At 47.8% G+C, this 23,569-nt stretch overlaps 1 protein-coding gene across 1 annotated transcript in view; it reads right to left on the reverse strand.

Moving 5' to 3' along the window:
* Positions 1–23,567, reverse strand: part of USP7 (ubiquitin specific peptidase 7) — a 65,058-nt gene extending 41,491 nt beyond the window's left edge. Inside the window, exon 1 of the mRNA XM_035022251.1 lies at positions 23,486–23,567. Coding sequence (XP_034878142.1) covers positions 23,486–23,567 — 82 coding nt within the window. The remainder of the gene's footprint in view (positions 1–23,485) is intronic.
* Between the last annotated feature and the right edge of the window lie 2 nt (positions 23,568–23,569).

Consider the following 23,569-nt stretch of genomic DNA (forward strand, 5'->3'; position numbering starts at 1 on the left):
CTGGGGTTCAGGAGGAACAGAGAGATAAGCCCCCTGGTGTCCTGGTGTTCACTTTCTTGTGGGAGGAGACAAGAGGGGATAACTGCAACAGAGGGGAAAACAGAGTCCGGTCACGGAGCTGCAGGAACACTAGCCTTGAAGGAAGAGGTGACATCCGGGTGGAACCACAGAATGAAAAGGAGCCAGGCTGGAAGAGATCCTAGAGAAGCACACTCTGTGGACAGAGCCAACAGGGACAAGGGCACTGGGAGAGGGAAAAGGTGGGAGATGAGGTTCAGACAGAAGGCAGGCAGGGCCAAGGCCATGGAGGGCCCTGAAGGCTATGATAAGGACTGTTTTCAAATGTTCCCGCTCGCTGGGCAAGCCTCCCAGGACTTTCAGGGCACTGAGACAAAAGACCCAACCTCCTGGTGCTCAACCTGAGATGGTCCCAGTGCTCAGACCAGGGCTGCCACCACCAAGCACCCACCTGGTCGAGCCTGTCCCAGCTATCACAGGCAGGAGCTCCACTGGCCACTCCCCAGAGGATGCGGATGAGGTGGTTTGGTTTTATTATTGTTTTTTTACTATCTTGCCCCTCAGGGCTAGCCTGCCAGATTGGCAGTATTGTTAACAATGAAACCATGGCTTAATCAATACCGCAACTCTAAAGTGGTCTGGTTTTATGACTTGTATGATTTTATATACAATTTGGCCACATGCATCCCCCTTGAGGCTGGCTAGGAGCCCACTTCCAGGTGGCAGTCCTGTCCTACTAACCAGGGATTTCTTGGTCTTCTGCCTCTGGTGGGCCACTACAGAGGCCAAGGGCAGTGTCCACACCGCTCCTAAGTCATGGAGCCTGACAGTTCAAAGCAGACGCACTGTGTTGAGACCTGACAGCTAGTTCTATACTCTGAAATAATCCAGATTTAAATTAGATATGTAAAAATAAAATCCCCAAAGACAGCCACCTATGAATTTGTGTACCTTAAATAAAAAGATTTGTTTGTGGCCTCCAGTTTGGCTTGATTATGTAAAACTCATCGGTCCCCGAGAGGCCTGCCCTAACTGCCAGTCTTGTCACACACTCCGTGACTGGTGTGAGTGTGAATGCCGGCAGGCACCGAGAGGAGCGACAATTGCACGACCGAAGAGCCTGCAATTCTGTCTGTGTTGCTTGCTCACACATACCGTCTTGTTCCACAGAAAAAGAGAAACGGTATCATCTGCTAGCTTGCATAGCACAGACCACTTGGGGGAAAGAAAAGGAAGTCCTGGCACACCCAGCAGAGACGGAGCTTCAGGGAAGCCACAGGACGAAGGTAGGAAGTATTTGCATCACACAATGGATTAATACCCAGAATACACACAGTTCCTAAAACTCAAGCAGCAGCCCAACTACCACAAAGGAGAAATTCTTAAAAAATACAAACGACTAGGGCGCCTGGGTGGCTCAGTTGGTTAAGCAACTGCCTTCGGCTCAGGTCATGATCCGGGAGTCCCGGGATCGAGTCCCGCGATCGAGTCCCGCATCGGGCTCCCTGCTCGGCAGGGAGTCTGCTTCTCCCTCTGACCCTCCCCCCTCTCATATGCTCTCTCTCATTCTCGCTCTCTCAAATAAATAAATAAAATCTTAAAAAAAAAAAAAAATACAAACGACTAATATATATGCTCAGCTTCCCTAACTCAGGCAATACCACTTTTTATCTACCAGATTAACAGAGAAAAATACTGAAAATGCCCACTGATGCGGAGGGTCTCACTAAATCAGTGGTGTCAAATGGCTGTCAACTATTCAACCCAAAGGCTGTATGTATCAAAACCAAAAAGCCAAATATCCTTTTACTCTAATGTCATTGCTAGGAACCTATTCCAAAGAAAACCAGCATCCATGCCCGAAGATCTACACAAGCATATTTCTTACACTGAAGCACCATTTTTTAGAGAAAAGTTAAAAACAACATAAACACCCATCAATACTAAGGGTTACATACAGTAGGAAGTGCCCAGCACAGGCAAATCTATAGAACGCTGAGCAGCGGCTGCCTGGAGCCAGGGGACGGGAAGGCAGGAGGGGTCCTGGCTAGGGAGTGCAAGCATTTCTTTTTGGCCTAAGGATCTTGCAAAACTGACTGTGGTGACAACTGCACAACTCTGTAAATATGCGAAAAGCCACAGCATCGTACACTTGAAATGAGTGAAGTGCAAGGTGAATTATATCTTAATGAAGCTGTATTTAAGAAGACAGAGTCAGTCAGATGGGCATCTGCCCTCAACTCAGGTCATGATCCCCGAGTCCTGCTCAGCGGGGAGTCTGCTTCTCCCTCTGGCCCTCCCCCGGCTCATTCACGCTCTATCTCAAATAAATAAATATTTAAAAAATAAATAAAAAACACGGGGCATCTGGGTGGCTCAGTCGTTAAGCTTCTGCCTGGAGTCCTGGGATCGAGCCCCGCATCGGGCTCCCTGCTTGGCGGGAAGCCTGCTTCTCCCTCTCCCACTCCCCCTGCTTGTGTTCCCTCTCTCACTGTGTCTCTCTCTGTCAAATAAATAAAATCTAAAAAAAAATAAATAGATAAATAAAAAGCAAAAATATTGGAGAGACAGAACTTAATAGAACGGGTCATTTTGCATGGGGCAAAGAGTTCCACAATCACAACTACTGCTGAGGGCTCCTGCATAGTAAATGATGTGCATACTAAACAACTGAGTCACGTCAGCTGGAACATATTTGTTCCACTTTTTGCAGTATTTCTCTAAAAAGAGTACTAAACATTTTGGTATTTTAAAATTTCAATTATCTACAAAATTTACTTATGTGTGGAAGTTCACTCTACACTCATTAGTTTTAAAGAAAGTAAACTGTAGTAAGGGAGAATGCCCACCCAGAGAGGAGTCACTGAGTGAGTCACCAGGATGTCCTCCCGAAATGAGTGAGGCTACATGCGCGTACCCGGGACAAAGACCCACCATACATTAAGTACACAACGCTTACTTCTGAGGAATGGGGTCTTTCTTTCTTGCCTTCTTGCTTCCATATTGTATGAATGGTTCAGAGAATATGTACTACTTTCTAACAAAGTAAACAAACACACAGAGCAAAGCAAACCATGGTGTAAAAGGTACAAACCAAGTACTTCCTAAGGCATGACACCAGCCCAAGAGTCCATAGAAGACGCACCAGCTGCGTATCTGGAGTCAGGAGGGAGTGGGGGTCCTAGAACAGTCACAGAACAAAGAGATTGCCTCAACTATGTGTGGCCTGGAAAGTCTGTTTACACCTTGGCAGATGGCAGCATCTTCTTAAATGTCCAAGTTTTCCTTAAGAACTAGTTTAAAAAAGGGGGGGGGGGGGGAGTCTAGGCGCTGGGGCTGGTCAAATACAGAGGAGAGATTTTAAGCAAATTTGATTGTGCTAATTAAACCTTTTAAAAAGTAGTCAAACACAGCCATTTCAAATGGGTTCCTCTATTTTAATAAAACCACTAACAGCAACCTAGAGGGGCACCTGGCTGGCTCAGCTGGCAGAGCAAGGGGCTCTTGATCTCTGTGGATTCAAGAGTTTAAGCCCCAGGTTGGGGATAGAACTTTTAAAAATAAACAAACAAACAAATAAATAGCAATGTAGGATAGAACGCTAAGTTGTTTCTGGCTTCTTTGACAAACTGGTGCAGGCAGACTACCACTCACCATACCCTCCTCCTCACCCTCCTTTTGAGGGGACCCACCAGGGCTATCAAGAAACAGCCACATTCAAGACCTTTTAAAACACTAGTGGCGGGACACCTGGATGGCTCAGTCATTAAGCGTCTGCCTTCGGCTCAGGTCATGATCCCAGGGTCCTGGGATCGAGTCCCACATCAGGCTCCCTGTTCAGCGGGGAGTCTGCTTCTCCCTTTGCCTGCCACTCTCACTGCTTGTGTGCTCTCTGACAATAAACAAAATCTTTTAAAAGGTGGGGGGGGGGCGGCGCCTGGGTGGCTCAGTCGGTTAGGCGGCTGCCTTTGGCTCAGGTCGTGTTCCCAGGGTCCTGGGATCGAGTCCCGCATCGGGCTCCCTGCTCAGCAGAGAGCCTGCCTCTCCCTCTCCCTCTGCCTGCTGCTCACCCTGCTTGTGCTCTCTCAGTCTCTCACTCTCTCTCTCTAGTGGCCACAGAAATTGTTTTAAGAGTTCCTGGGAGGAAGACTAGTTTCCCAGAGAACAGCAAAGGAAATAGGGTTTTGTTAAAAAAAAAAATGATGGGGAGGTGACACTTCAGTCTACAAACCAGTGGAAACCTTGACCATCTGCTGTGGGCAAGCAACGTCCCCTGTGAGAACTGGACATTCAAGAGGAAGGGTCATTAGAATAGGAAACACCATGTTCGTGGAAAGACTCCTTCCTAGTCAAGATATCAGCTCTCTACAAATTCATCTTTATGTCTGAACACAATTCCAATCAAAATCCTGAGGATTTTTTTACACTTACAGACAAGCTGATTCTAAGTTTTAATGGAAAAATGAAGGAAATACAGCAAATAAACAATTTTGGAAAGAACACGGTCTGAGGAATGACACCACCTAATTATACTCACTCTAAAGCTTCAGTAATCAACATGGCAACCAGAATAATCACAGAGAGGGTTGTCTTAGCAAAGGGATGAGCACGCGAATGGCACAGGAGAGCCCAGTAACAGACCTGCACAATGTTACTGTTTTTGACAAAGGAGTAAGCAATTCAACGGAAAGGAATGGTCTTTACAACAAATGGTCAAGCAACAGGTGCACGCACGTCCACAGGCGACAAAAAGGAACCTCAACCCCATACCTTATGTGAAAAGTAACTGATAACAGATCTTAGATATAAATATAAAATTTAACACCCTAAGACTTTAAGAAGGAAACACATGGGGTGGGGCAAAGAATCCATACAAGAACATTTTGACAAACTAGACTTCACTTTTAAAACTAAAAGGTTCTGCTCCAGAAGGACACCATCATGAGAAAGGACAAACTACAGATTAGGACAAAATGTGTGCAAATCACCCCCCTGACAAAGGACTTGTGTCCCCAATAGATAAAGAGCTCAACACTTGACAGCAATAAACAACCCAATACTCAGGACACACTTCCAACACAACAGAGGGATGGCAAATCCACATGTGGAGAGTTGTATGCCCGGCAGCTGTTAGTTGTGTGCAAATCAGAACCACAATAGCATATTACTGCCCAACTATTACGGTGCCTAAAACTCAAAGTACTGACAATATCAAGTGCTGACAAGGGTGTGGATCAACTGGCTCTCTCATACGCTGATATGGGACGCAAGACGGCACAGTGGTCTGGGAACAGTTTGGCAGTTTCTTGTAAGGTTAAGCATACTGTGCCAGACAACCCAACAATTCTGCACCTTACTCTACAGAAAGGAAAACTCACATCCACACAAAACCTGCTACAAATATTTAGAGAGGCTTCATTCATACCGGCCCAACTGTGGAGGCCAGCCAGATGTCCTTCAGTGGGAGCAGGGATAAAGTGTGGTGTGCATGTACACGGGAACACTGCTCGCCATAGACGGGAATGAAGTATTTAAACACCTAGCCTGGATGCTACTCTGAAGAAAGCAGCCCATCTAAAAGGTTACATGCTATACGATTCCATTTACATGACATTTGCAAAATGGCAAACGGTAAGGGACCGAGGACACATCCGTGGTTGCCAGGGGTTTGCAGTAGGTGGAAGATGTGACTACCCGGAAAAGCCGAAGGGGTGTTTTGGGGCGAGGGAACTGCTCCGTATCCTGATTGTGGTAGTGGTTACACAAATCTATACAGATGTTAAATTCACAGAACACCCCCCCCAAAGTCAATTTTCCTTTATAGCAATTTAAAAAACAAAAGGGGAAAAAAAACACCTATAGGGCAGAGAGAAGAAATAATTCACTTTTTTTTTTTTAATAAATTTAAGTAAGTGAGCTTTTTTTTATGATTTTATTTATTTGAGAGAGAGAGAATGAGAGACCGAGAGCATGAGAGGGAGGAGGGTCAGAGGGAGAAGGAGACTCCCCACCAAGCAGGGAGCCCAATGCGGGACTCGATCCCGGGACTCCAGGATCATGACCTGAGCCGAAAGCAGTCGCCCAACCAACTGAGCCACCCAGGCACCCTCACTGACTCTTTAAATAACACTCCCTTGGAGCGCCTGGGTGGCTCAGTCGGTTAAGCGTCTGCCTTGGGCTCAGGTCATGATCCCAGAGTCCTGGGATCGAGTCCCACATCGGGCTCCTAGCTCAGCAGGGAGCCTGCTTCTCCCTCTGCCACTCCCCCTGCTTGTGCGCACTCTCTCTCTGACAAATAAATAAAATCTTTTAAAAAGTTGTTTAAATTAAATAAATAAATAAACACTCCCTTGATATATGGTTTCAGATCTTTCAACTATTTGGGAAAAGAGAACTGAAGGATTTTATACCAAAAAGTGTACGGTCTGACTCTTCTTTGCCCCAAGACCTTCAGATGGTCTTGTACAAAGCAGTACACAAATGTCTGCATCAAAATCTGTTCTTTTGGGGGAGAGGGAGCTGCAAATGTCAAGGATCCAGGGAAGTGGGAGATGAGAACAGAACTGAAAGCACGTATGTACTGAAACACTGGTTTAAGAATACGCACATACTCTGTGCCACTAAACTGAGGTGCATAAACATGGTGGTGTGCTGTTTTACCAATCGTGTTTAAATCCAGAATAATTTCCCAGTGAGTACCAACTGTTCCACACAAGCCACTGGGAAATGGAGAGAATGGGGGGGGGAACAATACAAACAAAATAAATATTAAGAGGAATGGTAGCTGTTATAAAGGGTTAGGAAGGAAAATAATCAAAATCACAAATTATTTTTGGTTTAAGTGCTCCCTCCTTGAATTCTCATGAAATCTGTGACTCATCTTAACAGGATCGTCTTTTTTTTTTTTTTTTTTAAGATTTTATTTATTTATTTGACAGAGAGAGACACAGCGAGAGAGAGAACACAAGCAGGGAGAGTGGGAGAGGGAGAAGCAGGCTCCCCGCAGAGCAGGGAGCCCGATGCGGGACTCGATCCCAGGACCCTGGGATCATGACCTGAGCTGAAGGCAGTCGCTTAACCAACTGAGCCACCCAGGTGCCCCCTTAACAGGATCGTCTTATATACACCTTGATGTAGCCCTCAAGGGCTAGATTTGTGTAGAAAGCGCACAAATCTGGTGCCCACACCCCAGTCCATGGCACTTTCCCATTGCAGGGGGACCAACCAAGAGGGCCTGCTTCCACCCCATGGCAGCGGCCACCCTGCTGCTGGGACAGGGGACAGCTACTAGCTGCCCTAATTACCACCCAACCATCTGCACCCATGCTGCCAACTGGTATTAAGACTTTTCATACACAACAGAAGTCACAGCTCTCTTTGTCCCAGTGAGCTTTCTAGAAATATAACTACAACGCTATTCCCAATTAAGTAACAGCACAAGGCTGCTACCACACATAAACGTGACTTAGGGACTTACACTCAGTTTTTTAAAATGTAACTGCAGTATGCAATGTGTCAACATTCAGAAGATCTGGGTAACTCAGTGAATCAAACTCTTCCAAATCACCAATGAATGGTACAGAAAAGGTCCATTCAAAGTACAAGACAGGCGCGTGGGTGGCTCAGTGGGTTAAGCGTCTGACTCTTGATTTCAGCTCAGACCATGAGCTGAGGGTCCCAGGCTTCACGCTCAGCACAGGTCTGCTTCTCCCTCTCTCTGTTCCTCCCCCGCTTGTGTTTTCACTCTCTCTCAAATAAATAAATAAATATCTCTTTTTCGGGGCGCCTGGGTGGCTCAGTTGTTAAGCATCTGCCTTCGGCTCAGGTCATGATCCCGGCGTCCTGGGATCAAGCCCCGCATCGGGCTCCCTGCTCAGAGGTAAGCCTGCTTCTCCCTCTCCCACTCCCCCTGCTTGTGTACCCTCTCTCACTGTGTCTCTGCCAAATAAATAAAATCTTTAAAAAATATATCTTTTTTAAAAGACCAATGAATTTCAACGTAATAGAAAAATTAATTCGTAGGATTTCAAACTGACACATGGCAATTAACCTTAAGAAGCTACCAAATTTGGTGTATATCAAAAAACTGTCACAATTATCTGAAAAGGCTATTAAACTACCGCTCCCTTTATGAACTACACGCCTGAGAGACTAGGTTTTCTACTTCTACTAAAATACACTGCAACTGACAGAAAGCAGAGGCAGAGAGAAAGCAGAATCCAGCTATCTTCTATTAAGGCAGACAATGGGCGCCTGGGTGGCTCAGTTGGTTAAGCGACTGCCTTCGGCTCAGGTCATGATCCTGGAGTCCCGGGATCGAGTCCCGCATCGGGCTCCCTGCTCGGCGGGGAGCCTGCTTCCCCCTCTGCCCTCTTCCCTCTCGTGCTCTCTGTCTCCCATTCTCTCTCTCTCAAATAAATAAATAAATAAATCTTTATTAAGGCAGACAATAAGGAAATTTGTAAAAATGTAAAAATAATGCCATTCCCTCATTAAATTTTTCGTTTTGGAAAGTATTTATTTCCTATAATACATATGTTATTTGTGTTACCATGTTACTGGTTTATTATTCCTAAATAAGTAAGACTGGTCTTAGTTTTAGCGTTTAAGATAGCAAATAATATAACCCACCCACCTAAAAGCTCTTTGGGGTTCTCATTTTTTTTTTTTTTGGTTCTCATCAATTTTAAAACTGTAGGGGCGCCTGGGTGGCTCAGTCGTTAAGCATCTGCCTTCGGCTCAGGTCATGGTCCCAGAGTCCTGGGATCGAGCCCCGCATCGGGTTCCCTGCTCCGCGGGAAGCCTGCTTCTCCCTCTCCCACTCCCCCTGCTTGTGTTCCCTCTCTTGCTGTGTCTCTCTCCATCAAATAAATAAATAAAATCTTAAAAAAAAAAAATTGTTTAAACTGTTAACAGGATCCTGACAGCAAAAGGTTTGATAGTCCGAAGACCACACCAAATGGTGGATTTGTAGTGTGCCGGGTTAGCTAAGCTGGAATTACATGCCCTACTTTGCGCAGTTCCCACTTGGGAGGCACTATGCCAGCAATTTGGAAGGCGGGAGTCAAGAAGCCCACATTCCTTTATGGCTGGGGGTTTCTCTGCCTTCTGGGTCATTAGGGCACCTGGAAGTCATGAGAGGCTCACATGGATATGGTTCCAGCTCAGCCTCACTTACCCTGCCTCCCACTCATCTTCCCTTGCAGACTACATGCCCAATGGCCTCCAGCAGATCCATTAGCAACAGACTGTCAGCAGCTCCCACGGTTGTGCATGGTAAAATCAAATAAATCCGGGATGCCTGGGTGGCTCAGTCAGTTAAGCGTCTGCCTTCGATTAAGGTCATGATCCCAGCGACCTGGGATCAAGCCCCCCACTGGACTCCCTGCTCAGTGAGGAGCCTGCTTCTCCCCCCCCCACCACGCTGCTCCCCTGCTGCTTGTGCTCCCTCACTCTCTTTCTCTTAAATAAATACAATCTTTTATCCTCATCTCTACTGCTACTCTGCAGCTCTGCTTGAACCCTCAAACGACAGTAATATCCCCGCCTTGCACCACCCAGTTAATTCATCTTAGTAATGAAGCACATGCATAACCACAAAAAGTTCCGAGTCCCTTTATTTTTTTTTTTTAAGATTTATTTATTTGACAGAGAGAGCACAAGCAGGGGAAGCGGCAGGAAGAGGGAGAGAGAGAAGAAGGCTCCCCACTGAGCAAGGAGCCAGATGCAGGGCTTGATCCCAGGACCTCGGGATCGTGACCTGAGCCAAAGGCAGATGCTTAACTGACCGAGCCACCCAGGCATCCCCCAAGTCCCTTTAAAACATACTGAATAAAACCTACTGCAGATGGCAGAACCATGAGAGCCCACGCATCTTCAAGACCCAACATGAACCACAGTGAGGTTCCACATGCACAGATACAACTACAATGTGGAGAAACCTGATGATGGGACTTTTAGTGCAACAGATGGACACAAAAGACCACATACTGTATGATTCCATTTATACGAAATGTCCAGAAGTGGCAAATCTGAAGAAAGAAGAGACTGGTGGTTGCTGAGGCTGCAGGGAGAAGGGGAGTGTCCCTAATGAATACAGAATTTCATCTGGGGGTAATGAAAATGTTCAAAATCTGATTGTTGAGGGTTGCACAACTGTGAATATACCAGAACCCACTGAACAGTATGCTTTCGATGGGTAGATGGTGATGGATGTGGATTACATCCCAACAGAAGTTGGTATTTTAAAAAATCATGGTGACTAACACATTTTACGGAAAAGACTTATAGAAAGGCAGGTGGAAATCTAACCATTTATAACTGTTACCAAAGCAAGTAAAATGAAGAGTTTGCATTAAACACTGTAGCATGTTCCCACCTGACTGAAAATAAAATACAAAAATGCAGTGCACCTGGACTGTCTGTACTACTGGGGAGAAAGTGCTGTTCAAGGCACAGAAAATTACTCAGGCTCCCCCCTGGTCCTCTGACCTCAAAGTCTGATGGGGAGTAAAGCAAAGAAACAGCACACAATGTGTTAATTACACTACCATGAACATGTCCAGGAAATACAAAGGTGCCTCTTTTCGCCTACTGGAAGCCTTGCCTCTGGCTCCCACCTCCAATTCCACGGACTCACATGCTAGGCATCCAGGCATCTGTCCTTCACAACCCACTCCCCAGCACCACCACACCAGGCCTCGGGGCTTCCCCACAGCCGATGTAATCTTTCTCTTCGCTTCCAGAACCCTACCTCCTCACCTCCGGTGGCACTCACTTTCTACCCTGCAGTAATTATGTGCTCAGAGGACCTATCTATGTCCCGCTGACTTTCCTTAAGCAAAGACATCTTATCACTTCTGCGTCTTTGCGAACCACCCCCACCCCACCCCACCCCACCCCACCCTCAGTGCCTGAGGCGGTGATTGCGAGAGATTACCAGCAAGTCTATACTTCGCCGACCTGGTTTGGGGAAACTTCTTCCTCAGTAATTAACAGAAGAAAATGCTTGGTTTTCCATTATGTTAGACGATCCTGTTCAAGGCAGCATGCACTGGAGAGGCAGAGCTAAAATCCAGCTCATAGGCTGGCTCCAGAGCATCCTGCCCCACTGAATATTCTGTGCTAATGGAGACGTTCCCTAGCTGCGCCATCCAATACCAAAGCCACGACCCCCATGCGGCAGCTATGGAGGCTCTGGAAAATAGCTAGTCAGACTGAGGAACTGAATTTTTAATTTTACTTAATTTTAATTAGCTTAAATCTACTTAGCCACGAGAGGCTACAATACTGGACGCTGTAAGTCTAGAAAAAGCTCCATCCCTCAGAGCCTTGGTCTCTTCATCATGAGAGTAGGGGGCTTGACAGACACTTTCTGCTCGAAAGCCAAATTCTATGACCAGTGCCTTCTGATAACATACCCAAAATGAACACAGAATTTCAAGAAAAATATAAAGGACTTAAAAAAAAAAACTGAAAGAACTTAATTCATCAAAATAGAAATTAGACTGTAAATAACAGCCTCTGATTTCCACAGAAATACTGGCCCTAAAACGTTGGGATTTGCAGTAGTAATTCTCCCTCTCCCCAACTACCTGCCAAGGTAATTCATAACCAACTCTAGAATCGTCCTAAAGACAGAAGTGTGGCAGCGACCATGCTTTCCAGATCACCCCACGGTGCTGGGACTGACTTCCCCATCAAGATGACCACCAGCACCCGCCCATGGTTGGTGAGCACACAGTGCTGTGTCCGGATACAGAAGCTGTGGGACTGGCACCAGGCATCGTGACATTCACCTCAAAGATCATTCGCACACACAACCCCCAACTAGGACACCCGCGAGCCACTCACTTAATCTGCATCTTCTGCAGACACCCCCAAGTCAACTCGCTTGAAGGCCTCAATTCTGCTAATGCGCTGCTCAATGTGGTAACAGCTGCCTGGGCCTTACTGCATGTTACCCTTCCTTCTGGACATCTTCACCCCTGGCCATGTCCCTTGAGGCCAGAACTTGTGTCTCCCATCTTCCTCTTTTTTTCCCTGCAGAAATTCAAGCACCAACGATGACCAATAAATATCCTAAATCTATTATCTGCACCATGAGTGAAATCATCCATCTGACGTGATGACCAAAAAGGTATGCTTTCGGAGGAAACTATACAAATGAAAGATCCTGGGGGCACCTGGGTGGCTCAGTCGTTAAGCGTCTGCCTTCAGCTCAGGTCATAATCCCAGGGTCCTGGGGATTGAGTCCCGTATCAGGCTCCCTGCTCGGCAGGAAGCCTGCTTCTCCCTCTCCCACTCCCCCTGCCTGTATTCCTGCGCTCGCTCGCTGTCTGTCAAATAAATAAAAATAAAAAAGAAAGAAATGAAAGATCCTGTGCTCACACAACGCAGAGTCTTGTGTTGTGCTGTGTGGGCAGAGGGGACGTTCAGGAAAACTAAAACCAAAAGGCCACATTCACTTGAGCTTTCTTCAATCAGTTACTTAATAGGCAAAGACTAGCTAGCACCCAGCCACGTAAGGGTTTCTTTATTTAAAACTGTTCTATAGTTTTTGACTGCTACAATCACTTTCCAAACCAAACATGCTTCCCAAAATAGCCTATATATGTGTGTGTGTGTGTGTGTATTTTTTTTTCCCCCAAATTCCCTGTCAGGGAAAGAGGCCCAAAAGGAAAATATTCAAAATATGCCACAAAAACAACGCCACACAGCTAGGTGGCAGCTAATGGGTCAAAGAGTAGCCACTCAGGCCACCCCACTTCTTCCAGCCCCTGCCCTCAAGGAATCCGGGGCTCTGGTACCCAGATCCACATAATCAGGGGCTCTGAAATGCAGTATGTTTTTTCTCATATTAAGCCTTCTCAATTTTTCATTTCTCCACATACCCAGAGTCCTGAATGGTTTGCTTTTGGGATGATTCATTTCAGCTCAGGATCTTATTCTAACATGTTACTGAATACCTGATTCAGTTACTTCCATTCTCAAAGGAGGGAGGCATCTACCTTTAAAAACTCATACCATTTTACTCTGTATCTTCTTATGCCACCATATTCCTCTTGCTGAACTGTACATGTGGCCCCAGCCTATCTTGGCAGTAAGGTACTTTCTATATTCAAAGCATGTGGTGAACCACACAAAAACGTTCAACTAGGAAGCCCAATTACAGCGCACCACTTTGGGGCGGTGAGGTAAGAGACGTGGGAGAAGGCAGCAGAGGGGTTTCAACTAAGCAGCAGTAACCACAACTTCTATGACCAACGGGGCCTACTGGCTATGATGAATCGCAAATGGCCGTGAAGCCAGACCGCATGGGTTCAAATCCTGAACCTGCCTCACTGACCCTGAGTAACAAGTCAGTGCCCGGTTGCGCTCTGCTGTGAGACAGGGATGATGACACATCTATCTCAGAGTTGTAGTAGGAAGCGCATGAGTTAACACACGGACAGCATGGCACGCAGTGAGGGTGAGCTGCCACACACTCATCGAGCCTTTCCAAAGCCTCCTACAGGTTTGAGGCCAGCTACATATATCGGGCACACACCTGCTGCTTCTCACCCACTTCCCTGGATCCTGCATTAGTTTCTGATCCCGGCTGGGATGGATTACCATAAACAGTGGCTTAAACAACACACACTTATTCTTTTACAGTTCTGGAGATGAGAAGTCTGAAAATGGGGCTCACCGGGCCTCCCTTCTGGAGGCTCCAGGGGAGAATCTCTTTTCTTGCCTTTCCAGCTTCTAGAGACCTTCCCCATTCCTTGGCTCCCCTTTCTGTCCTCAGAGCCAGCAACGGCCTTCCCACACCACACCTACACCACACCACCGGACCTGGACCTCCTCCTTTCACATGTAAGGACCCTTGCGATTACACTGGGCCCACCTGGGGAGCACTGGATAATCTCCCCATTAGGGATCCTTAATCACCTTTGCCATGTAAGGGAATACAGTCACATGCTCCAGGGATTTCTACATGGACATCTATGGGGGCCATTATTCCACCTACCACAGATCCTAAACCTCTGCCACAGATTCAGGTCCCGATCCGACCAACCTCATCGTGCTATTCTACGTCAGCCTCTGACGACCCCAGCGGCCCCCTATTCAAACTGAGCTGTGGTCCCCTCCTCAGCAAAGGCTCAGTTGACCCACCCTTCCCCAGGGGAGCCAGTCCCCTCCCTACTGTGTGGCACAGCCCCCTCCTGTCCACCGCTCCTTCAGAGCCCTCCCCTGAGGGCCTTCCCTGCACATGGTTTCCAGGCACCTGTGCTCAGGCAGTCACACGGCGGGGGCGGGGGGGGGGGGTTCTGCCAGCACCATACCTGCCAGATGAGAAGGGGATCCTAAATGTCTGTCCTGTAAACTGGGCTCTGTGAGCACCACAGCAAGCACACCTCTGCTGCCACTAGGGTGCAATGGAGTCAGGAGCAAGGCTCGATCCCAAAACCAAACAAGCAAGCAAAGAGGACAGGGCTAAAAATGATATGCCCTGCGCAGAGTCCACAAACAGGCGCCCCTCTGTGGACCTAAAGCACAATGAAGAACCAGCGTGGAAACTTTCCAGCAATCTGACTTTCCTGTAACACGAAGCATGGGACAGTTGGGGTGTTGTCAAATTGGTGTGGTACGTCAAACAGGATCACGTTACACCTTGTGAGAGTGTCGTGTTCATTTATTAACTGTAACCCAAAAGTAGGTATCACCTGCAACCCATTTCTTTGAATACCTTTGAAAGGTAATTTAGCTATACATTTAACAGGATACAGTTGAAGCTGTCCACAGAAAAATTCTGGAAAATCGCTTTAAACCCCCACCCCCATTCTCATCAGTGTACATCCGCAGTGCTGGATTCACAGGAGTATTAGCAAAACAGAGAAATGGTCTGAATAAACATCATCCCCTATGAGTAGTAGACATGCCATCCATCCAAGCAGGAAGCAAGATTATTTGTTACTTTAAGAACTACTCATGTATGCTGCATTCCTTCAAAGTGTGCATGTAGGCTTTCAATATGGGGAATTGCTATTTCACACAAAATTGTGTTTGGTTACCATGGTGGAACGACAAAGTTTCAAGTGTAATCGAGTTTCTTTATATTAACGGCCTATACACACACTTTCAATGAACATAAACAGTTTCTGCAATTTTCTTTCTCCGTATGTGTATTTGTTCTAATAACTGATTTCAACAGTTAACTTTACATGTGTTGAATTTAATAATCAACCGGGGCTTGTATTTTGTGGGTCTATTTTATTTCATGTAAGTAATTTGTTTGCACTGTATTTCTACAAAAAACGTTTTAGAAACTGTCCACAATGGACTAGAAATTAAGGGGAAAAAACCTGGTTCTTCACAAATAACTGGACAAGCCCTGCTGTACAGGGTTTGCCCCGAGAACTATTTTGTTCATTTTCCCTGAGCTTTTCCAAGACACACTGTAGTTTCAATGCAATAGCAATGCTACCAGAAACCCCTCCAGCCAAGGAACCGAGGAGACCATGTAGGCCAGCGCTGGCCACCACTAACACTTTCTGCCATTGACGGACGTGCCCTGGACCTGCGCTGCCCAATGTGGTGGCCACCAGCCACGTGTTGCTATTCAACACTTGAAATGTGGCTAGTCGGTTGAGGAATGGGATTTTTTTTTTTTTTTTTTTTTAATGTAAGCCCCACACCCAACATGGGGCTCAAACTCACAACCCTGAGATCAAGAGTCACACGCTCCACCGACTAAGCCAGCTAGGTGCCCCAACTTTATCCTAAACCTAGAATCGCTGCCCCGCGGCTAGTGGCCGCCACAAGGCACTGCACAGGTCTCACCCCTACATGCGGCTCCCCCTGCCCCCCCATGAAAACAAGTCGATTTCTGGAGAAAGATGGGTCTAAAGTAGGAACATGATCTCAATTTGTTCTCATCAGAACCAGACCTGCAGTGCTTCAGAGAAATGAGGGCTCCTTCTGGCTAGGGCGGCACACCGCTCCCATCCAGGAGAAGCAGATCCTTAGCCACCGTAGCTCCCAGTCTTGAGAGGGAGGGTCAGCCCAAAGGCTGGGGCTCAAAAAGGGGCCACAGCACCCTGCCCACTGCCCCCGCCAGATGCTTCTGAGGGCATTCTGCTAGTCAGGCTTTTTCCACCCTATTTGCGCACCCTCTTAATCCTTAACACACTCCTCAAAATGGAAGAGAGAATGGCTGAGAATCACTGGGGGCAATTCTTACAAGTGCCTATGATGGTTACAAAACAGCAATATGGATTGAGGAATGTTTTTAACCACTTCACAGTTTCTTTGAATAATGTCTCCTCTGAGGTAAGAATGTAAGAAGTACCAAACGTAAGCAGCAAGCACTAGGAGGAGCTGGGCTCTGTAACCACAGGAACAGTGAAGAAGGGATACCGGTACCTGTTCTAAGACAGCCACCGCACAGGGTCAATTAAGCACCTTGAGATAGAAAGTATTCCCGAAGTGCATTGATGAAATACACCTGCAACCCCAGGCACACGGCCCATAAGCCTGTTTATAAGGGGGGCCCTCCAGTAACACGGTTTGCTCAGCACACATATTACAGCAACAGCACGTGGTTTCCCCTGAAAAAGCCCCCATCAACTCCTCAAAGTACTAGGAATCAGGTGGCAGGAAGGGGAGCCGAGAGAAGTTCAATTACCACCCAGAGACCCTGGGGCGTATCACGCTCTGCAATATGGGTCACCTTAATGAACTCGTACAACCGATTTCCACACCAGAGGCCAGTTTAGCAACTCACTGTGAGAGCTAGACCTTGTCCAGGTGGATATTCTGAGGGCTGGCACATAATGCAAGACACTGCCCTACCAGTATCAGGATGTCAGGAAAACTGATTTAGTCACCGGCATGGAATTCAAACCAGAGAAGGACCTGGGTGTGTGGGCACACAAGGGAACCTCCTTCTCTACAGCTCTTAGATTTTCAATCACACACACACACACACACACACCCCATAAAAAGAACTGACCACCACCTTGAGACTCAGACTCAACACTCACACTTCAAACACTGGGTAAGCTAAAGGTCCCTCAGGCAGGTGACCTGGGCTCTTCTAAAGGACACTTGGGCAGTCCCTATTAGCAGCTGCGACCTCAGAACGGAGGGCTGCACACCTCAAGGTTGCCCTAAGAACAGAATTGGCTATAAGGCAGCATATACACAGCCCAGCGAGGGCCCAACCCATGCCAGGCCCCAGCCCACGCCAGGCACTGAGCTCTGCACTCACTGTAACCCCCTGGAGGTTTCTATCCCCAGCTCCCATCAACCCAACAACGTCAACCCAACATCGTGCAGTGACACCACTTCTCAGGGTGTGTCCTCCCAGACGCTGCTCTCCCTCCCCAGTCTCCTGCTAGTCTCTCACTTAGCCGTGTCGTCATCATGTTCTGGAAGCACTCAGCTCATGCCCAGGTCAGTGTATTTCCTGACATAAGAAACTTTCTCGTTACCCCCATTCCCAACTCCCAAGTTAAATTCACCAACCCTCAGAAGTAGGCCTGCTTCTCTTCAAGAGAATTTCAACACGTTTGACTTCTCATTAGCCAAGGCATGTGTTAACTTACTAGAAAAATGGCATAACTGACCCTTGCCCACGCATGACACTCAAAAGCCTGCTTCCTCCAACTTTCTTAAGTCCAAATTAGTTCAGAACAAGTTCATGAAGCAGATGACACCATTTAACTGTCACAGTACGTGTTAAATACCTCGTTACAACGCTTGGTCTCCAGAGTAAGATCCCTTTGCCTTGGAAATCAAACAGAAATACCCAGGCTACACACATACTACTCATCCAAAATACCAGGAACAACAAAAACACCTTTCAAAATACTCAGAAGAAGCCTTCAGTAATTTATGAAAGTCCATCAATGCCCTTGTCTGGAAAACAAGCTTTTCTTTCCAAAAGGATCAAAAATGCCATTGTTCAAAGCAATAAAACTGAATTAGCAGCTATCAAAGCAACATCGGTTTACGGCTGCGGCTTTCTCTTTCACACACCACCTTGCCAGCCAGCCAGCCAGCCAGCGCCTGTTCTACCGTTTGGACTTAGAACTGCTGTTTCCTGAATGAGGAGCTCCCACAAATACACTGAACAAAAAACGACAGTCACCTTCCACACAAACCACCATCGAGGAAGAGGTGGGAAAGTGTGGTGACCACATGATCTACATGACTCTAATGCAAGCCAAGCAGCTGACACCACGTTTCTGGTTTAGAAGGTGGCACTGGAACAGGTTCTGAACCACCATCCTGGGGTATCTATCTGTTCTGTTTGCATTCCAGAAGGAGGAGCCATCGCGGTCTATGCAAGCGTGAGGCCCCAAAGCCTGGGCTGCACCCCATGAAGCACAAACCTCTGTGTGCTCGGAGCCCAAAGCACAAAGGAGGCCAAGTCCAATCCTGAGGATCCTGATGGCCTAGCCTGGACTGTGTGACTTCCCACATCCAGGGAAGACAGCCACACCTGCGCCCTCTTAAGCAGGGGGGTGACAGGGCATGGCAAGTCTGTGGGCAGTCTGTTTTCATAGCTGTGTCAGCTTTAGGAAGGATGGAAGCAGAGACCAGTAAGAAGGTTATTGCAAGGTCCCAGCATGAGGCAACAGGGGCCTCATTTAGGGTGGTGGCTGGAAAACCCAAAGGACTTGGTAACAGGATGTGGGGATCCAGAGAGAAGGATGCAAGGCTGACTCCCAAAGTCTGGAGACCCAGTGACCTGATTCTCAATTCCAAATTCATCACTAGATGCTCTACAAGTTATCCAAGAACAAGAATCCTCTTATCAGAGGGTTACTGAGCTGAGCACACTTCAGTACCCATGTCACAATGCCCTGAGTCCCCTGGTCTCCTCCATTACCCATTTCATGTTTCTTAAAATATTAGACCATTAACCTTAAGTAGCTACTGAGGCATCTCAAGCCCAGGATTCCATAATGGTGCTTAAATTGAGGCTCGTTATGTTTTCTTCCTAATCCACATTAGAATATAATTACGTAGGGCATTTTCTGCACACCACCGAAAATCACAACATGCTTTGTTCCTAAGTAGATCCCTTCCTCGGGTGTGACGCTTACCATCCACACGGAACACCATGAATTGAACATCCACGCTCCCAATTCTGTGTGTGGCACTTTACAAGTGCTTTGTGCCTCCACCCTCACAATTACCTTGCAAGATAGGACTGACCTCCTTTTTGACGATGCAGAAAAACTGAGGCACCAAGAGCTTAAGTAACGCACCATGAGGTCACACAATTAAAAGGCAAAGTCCACACTCAAACTCAGGCCTGGCCCGAAGCCTACGTTCAGGCACCACACAGCCCTGCCACGAAGAGCTATTTACTCAATGGCCCCTTTCTCCCTTTCCACAAAACTAATTCCAAAAAAATAAAAATCAAGGAGGAAAATATTCGCTTCCTTCCCATTTTTGCTGTTATCAGTCTTTTATTTGTTCACCAATACTCAAAATCAGCAGCCAAAGAAAATCAGGAGGGCTGATGCTTGTGGGGAGTAACTTCCAACCCTATCAAAACCTGACAGGCTCAGAGTCAGATGTTTCTAGGTTTGGCCTAATTTTTTCTATATTTCTTCTGGGTTCTCTGAGTTGATTTTCATTTTGTAGCTTCGAAGAGTTCTTTTACCAACCAAAACTAACGTGAGAGAAAAATCAATACTCTCATATTCCATAGATTTTTGTCTTGTTACGGTGCAATCTGAAGAGGAAACTTGCACTTTAGATAGAATAAAATGCACACATTTGGTTTACCTGGGTGCATGTGTGCAAGGCAACTCCCTAACCTGCCTCAGCAGTAGAGTAACTTGAAACTCCACCTACCCGAGTTTGAAAGAAACAAACCCACCAGGGCTGCTGCCCCCCAGACAGAAAACAGACGTCAATGATCAATTCTTTGCAAAAACTGCAGACAACTCATTGATTTGCTCCCAGCTTGGCGTCCTGAGAGCAGTGGTCTGAGTGTTGTACAAAAAAAAAGTCAAACAAAACTGTCTGTCCCCATTAGTCGCAGAGATTACACTCTGAAAGAGACTGCTCACACGGGCAGAAGAACCAGGGAACAAACATCAGGGTATTTACGTTTGTGCTAGCCAGTCTATGCAGCAGAAACAAGGCCTTGGGAAAACTTCCTGTTGACTGGATCGGGCATAACACAGACCAGATTATCACCTCTCCAAGTACTCAGGGGGCAGAGGCCTGCGCAAGTCACTCCTTCAGCCCCTCGGCCTGCACCGCCTCTGAGTTAGACAATGAATAAACTGCTAAGCAAATTCCTTCCTGGCCAGACCCAATAATGCCACTCTCCACGGTTCTATTTGCCTCCCGACCTGAAACATGGGGCTCAACTGCTCCAGGCCTTACAGGAAGCATGTGGTCCGACCCCGATGAACTGCTCGGCATGTCCCCCCATCTCCTCCTCTCTGCCCTTCACCCTTCTTAATTTTCCCAACTTCTCAGAGCAAGCCATTTTTAAAATAACTAATCCCGAGCATTGTTATTCTCCAGCGGATATGTAAGGACTGTGCAGAGTTCAGTAGAAAGCAAATGCTATCCCAATAAAGTGGAGCAGGAGAGCAAACTAACATTGACCTATTGATAGAAAAAAACAACCAACCAAACCAGTCTCCCAAGCTCCTTCGAAACCTGCCCTGCCCAGGAGGGGCGGGTATGATGCTCCTCATTGACAAAGCCTTCCTTTCCTCAAGCTGATCAGAACCCTGACAGTTTCCAGCTGCTGATTCAACTGGACTCAGGGCAAAGACACCAAACAGGTTCAAGGCACTACCACAGCCTGGCATATGAAGCCAACTGGAGTTGATATTCACTAAATCCCACCCCTCTGGCTTTTTAATAGCAAGGTTTCTTTCATGCTTCCGGATCCTCAACTACAATATCTACACCTAGCACCATGATTTAGCAGTGGGAAGGCTAAGAAAGGCTGGCATAGGGCACCTGGGCGGCTCAGTCGTTAGGTGTCTGCCTTTGGCTCAGGTGATGATCCCGGGGTCCTGGGATCGAGTCCCACATCGGGCTCCCTCCTCGAGGGGAAGCCTGCTTCTCCCTCTCCCACTCCCGCTGCTTGTGTTCCTGCTCTCGCTATCTCTGTCTCTGTCAAATAAATAAATAAAATCTTAAAAAAAAAAAAAGAAAGAAAAAGAAAGGCTGGCATAGACTGCCTAAGACACAGGCAGCTTTTTTAAATCACACACCTGTGGGTGCTCACAGGGTGTTGACAATCAGAAGTCCTACAGAGACAGGGTACCTTCTGGATAATGAGTCTGGGACAGAGGTCCACTCAAAAAAAATGAGCTTAAGTTTAAGGAATCAGCATTAATAACCGCAACCTTCGCCATCCAATTTTGAGATTTTAGTGCATCTGCATATTAATGATTTTAGGGGTGACATTTCCAGTGCAAACTTTGATATAAAAATAAAACTCCAGGGGCGCCTGGGTGGCTCAGTCGTTAAGCGTCTGCCTTCGGCTCAGGTCATGATCCCAGGGTCCTGGGATCGAGTCCCACATCGGGCTCCCTGCTCGGCCAGGAGCCTGCTTCTCCCTCTCCCACTCCCCCTGCTTGTGTTCCTGCTCTCGCGCTCTCTCTCTCTCTGTCAAATAAATAAATCTTGAAAAAAAATAAATAAAAAAAAAACAACTCCAGGAAGAAAGAAAGTTGTACTGGAAGCATGCATGGACTTCTGAACATTCTTCCACCACCCTTCTACTCTCCAATCTTACAGAAAAGTCCTTGGAATTTGTGGGCAGGACTCTTTCCCCAAACACACAGTTCTGTACCAGAAATAGGCTCTTCAGTGAGGTCCATGTTTGTTACTTCTCACTCGTGGTCAAAAACACTTGGAAAGTGGTGAGACAATGGAACGGGCAATCAGTATGCTAGTACTGGACTTCTGTCTTGACGGAGTGATATGCAAAAAGGAAACTGAAAAAGCAACCCTTTCTGTCATGTGGCATAAAAGGAATATACAAAATTGTCTCAGCAACATATTCCTGCGACTAGCTGGTTTAATCACACGGGCCAAAAGCTCTGGTGAAGCTATTATTGCCTTGCTGAGGCCAAGCGAAATACACAGCCCAGGTCCTTGGCGTGGACTCGGCTCTCCTGTCCCCCATTACTGCCATTGTTAAGTACCACTGGGAAATGCTGTCTGCAGGCATTTCCACCGCTTTGCCTTCTGCAATCTGGCAAGCATTTTTTCAGTGAACATCCAGTTACTGGCAGTAGGTTATCCACAGGGGATTACCAGTCATGGTTAAGTGTTCCCACCAACCAGGGTGCAGTGCCCCACACATGTAGCCACCCCACAAGACAAATGGTGCTTTGCCTCAGCTTCCTGAGCAAGGTTCCATTCATTTATACAACCCAAGATCTCTGCTTAAAGCAAAATAAGAACATTCACTGCCCCGCTCATTCAAGTACCCCCTTTTTGACTCCTGCCAGTCTCACCCCAACAAGGCAGGTGAGAAAGCTATCTTTTAAGACTTCTTTGGCTTTGCCCTTAAAGTAGTTGGGGCCATGAGAAAAGATGCCTTCCAATGGCCACCTGTGCCCGAGCCATGTAAACCAAAGGCTCTTTACATCAAACCTTTACAACCAAGACCTTGTAGCTAAAAGTACTTGGGAAAACTGCTGCCACATGGGCAGAAAATTAAGTTACCTCCGGAGTCAGCTTTGATTCGGCTGTAGGTAGCCATGTGCGGCGGGGGCTTTCGCGCAGTTTCAAACGCACACCTGGCCGGATGCTGACTGCACCGCACAGAGTCAGGTCACCAAACAGCCCCCCAAAAGAGGTAACTTAGAAACGAAGAGCGCCCGGTTCAGAACTCGGGGCCAGTCCAAAGGCTGAGAACATGTGCCTTCCTTGCAGGTGTTTCAAAATGAAGCCCGACGCTAAGAAGTGCCGTTTAAAGCGATCCCAGGGAACGCCTTGTAGCCCCGGCGGGCTCTCCGGGGGAGCGCACGCGAGCAGGTGCGGGCGAGCCCCGCGTCCACGGAGGGCCAGAGTGCTCCCCGAGCTCGCCGGCCGGAACCAGGCCAGACGAGGCAGGCCCCGGGGACGCCCGCGAAGGGGCACGGCCCCCCGGAGCCCGGCTCCCGAGCCGGCGGCCGCCAGCAACCAGAGCACGCCTCGTCCCTCGGCGGCCGGGGCGCCCTAATTCACAATCCCGGGCTGCGGACGCTTTGTGCCGCGAGGCGCCCCGGACAATGAGCCGGGCAGGGGGCCGCCGGCCGCCCCCCGCGCGCGGGCCCGGCATGACGGTGCAGCCTCGCCGGGCCCGGCCCGGCCAGGCCCAGGCCCGCGGCCGCCGGGGCCTGCTTAAAGATGGCGAGCCCCTCGCGTGGCCCCCGCGGCTCCCCCCGGCCACAATGGAAGGCGCCCCCCGGCCCTGCCGCGGCCGGCCCGCGGGCCTCACCTTCCATCTCCATGTCCTCGGGCTCGCTCAGCTGCTGCTCGCCCGCTTTCTGCTGCTGCTGCTGCTGCTGCTGGTGGTTCATGT

Source organism: Mirounga leonina, unplaced genomic scaffold (assembly GCF_011800145.1).
Source record: "Mirounga leonina isolate KUSES-001 unplaced genomic scaffold, KU_Mleo_1.0 Mir_175, whole genome shotgun sequence".
In the NCBI taxonomy this organism is placed as follows: Eukaryota; Metazoa; Chordata; class Mammalia; order Carnivora; family Phocidae; genus Mirounga; species Mirounga leonina.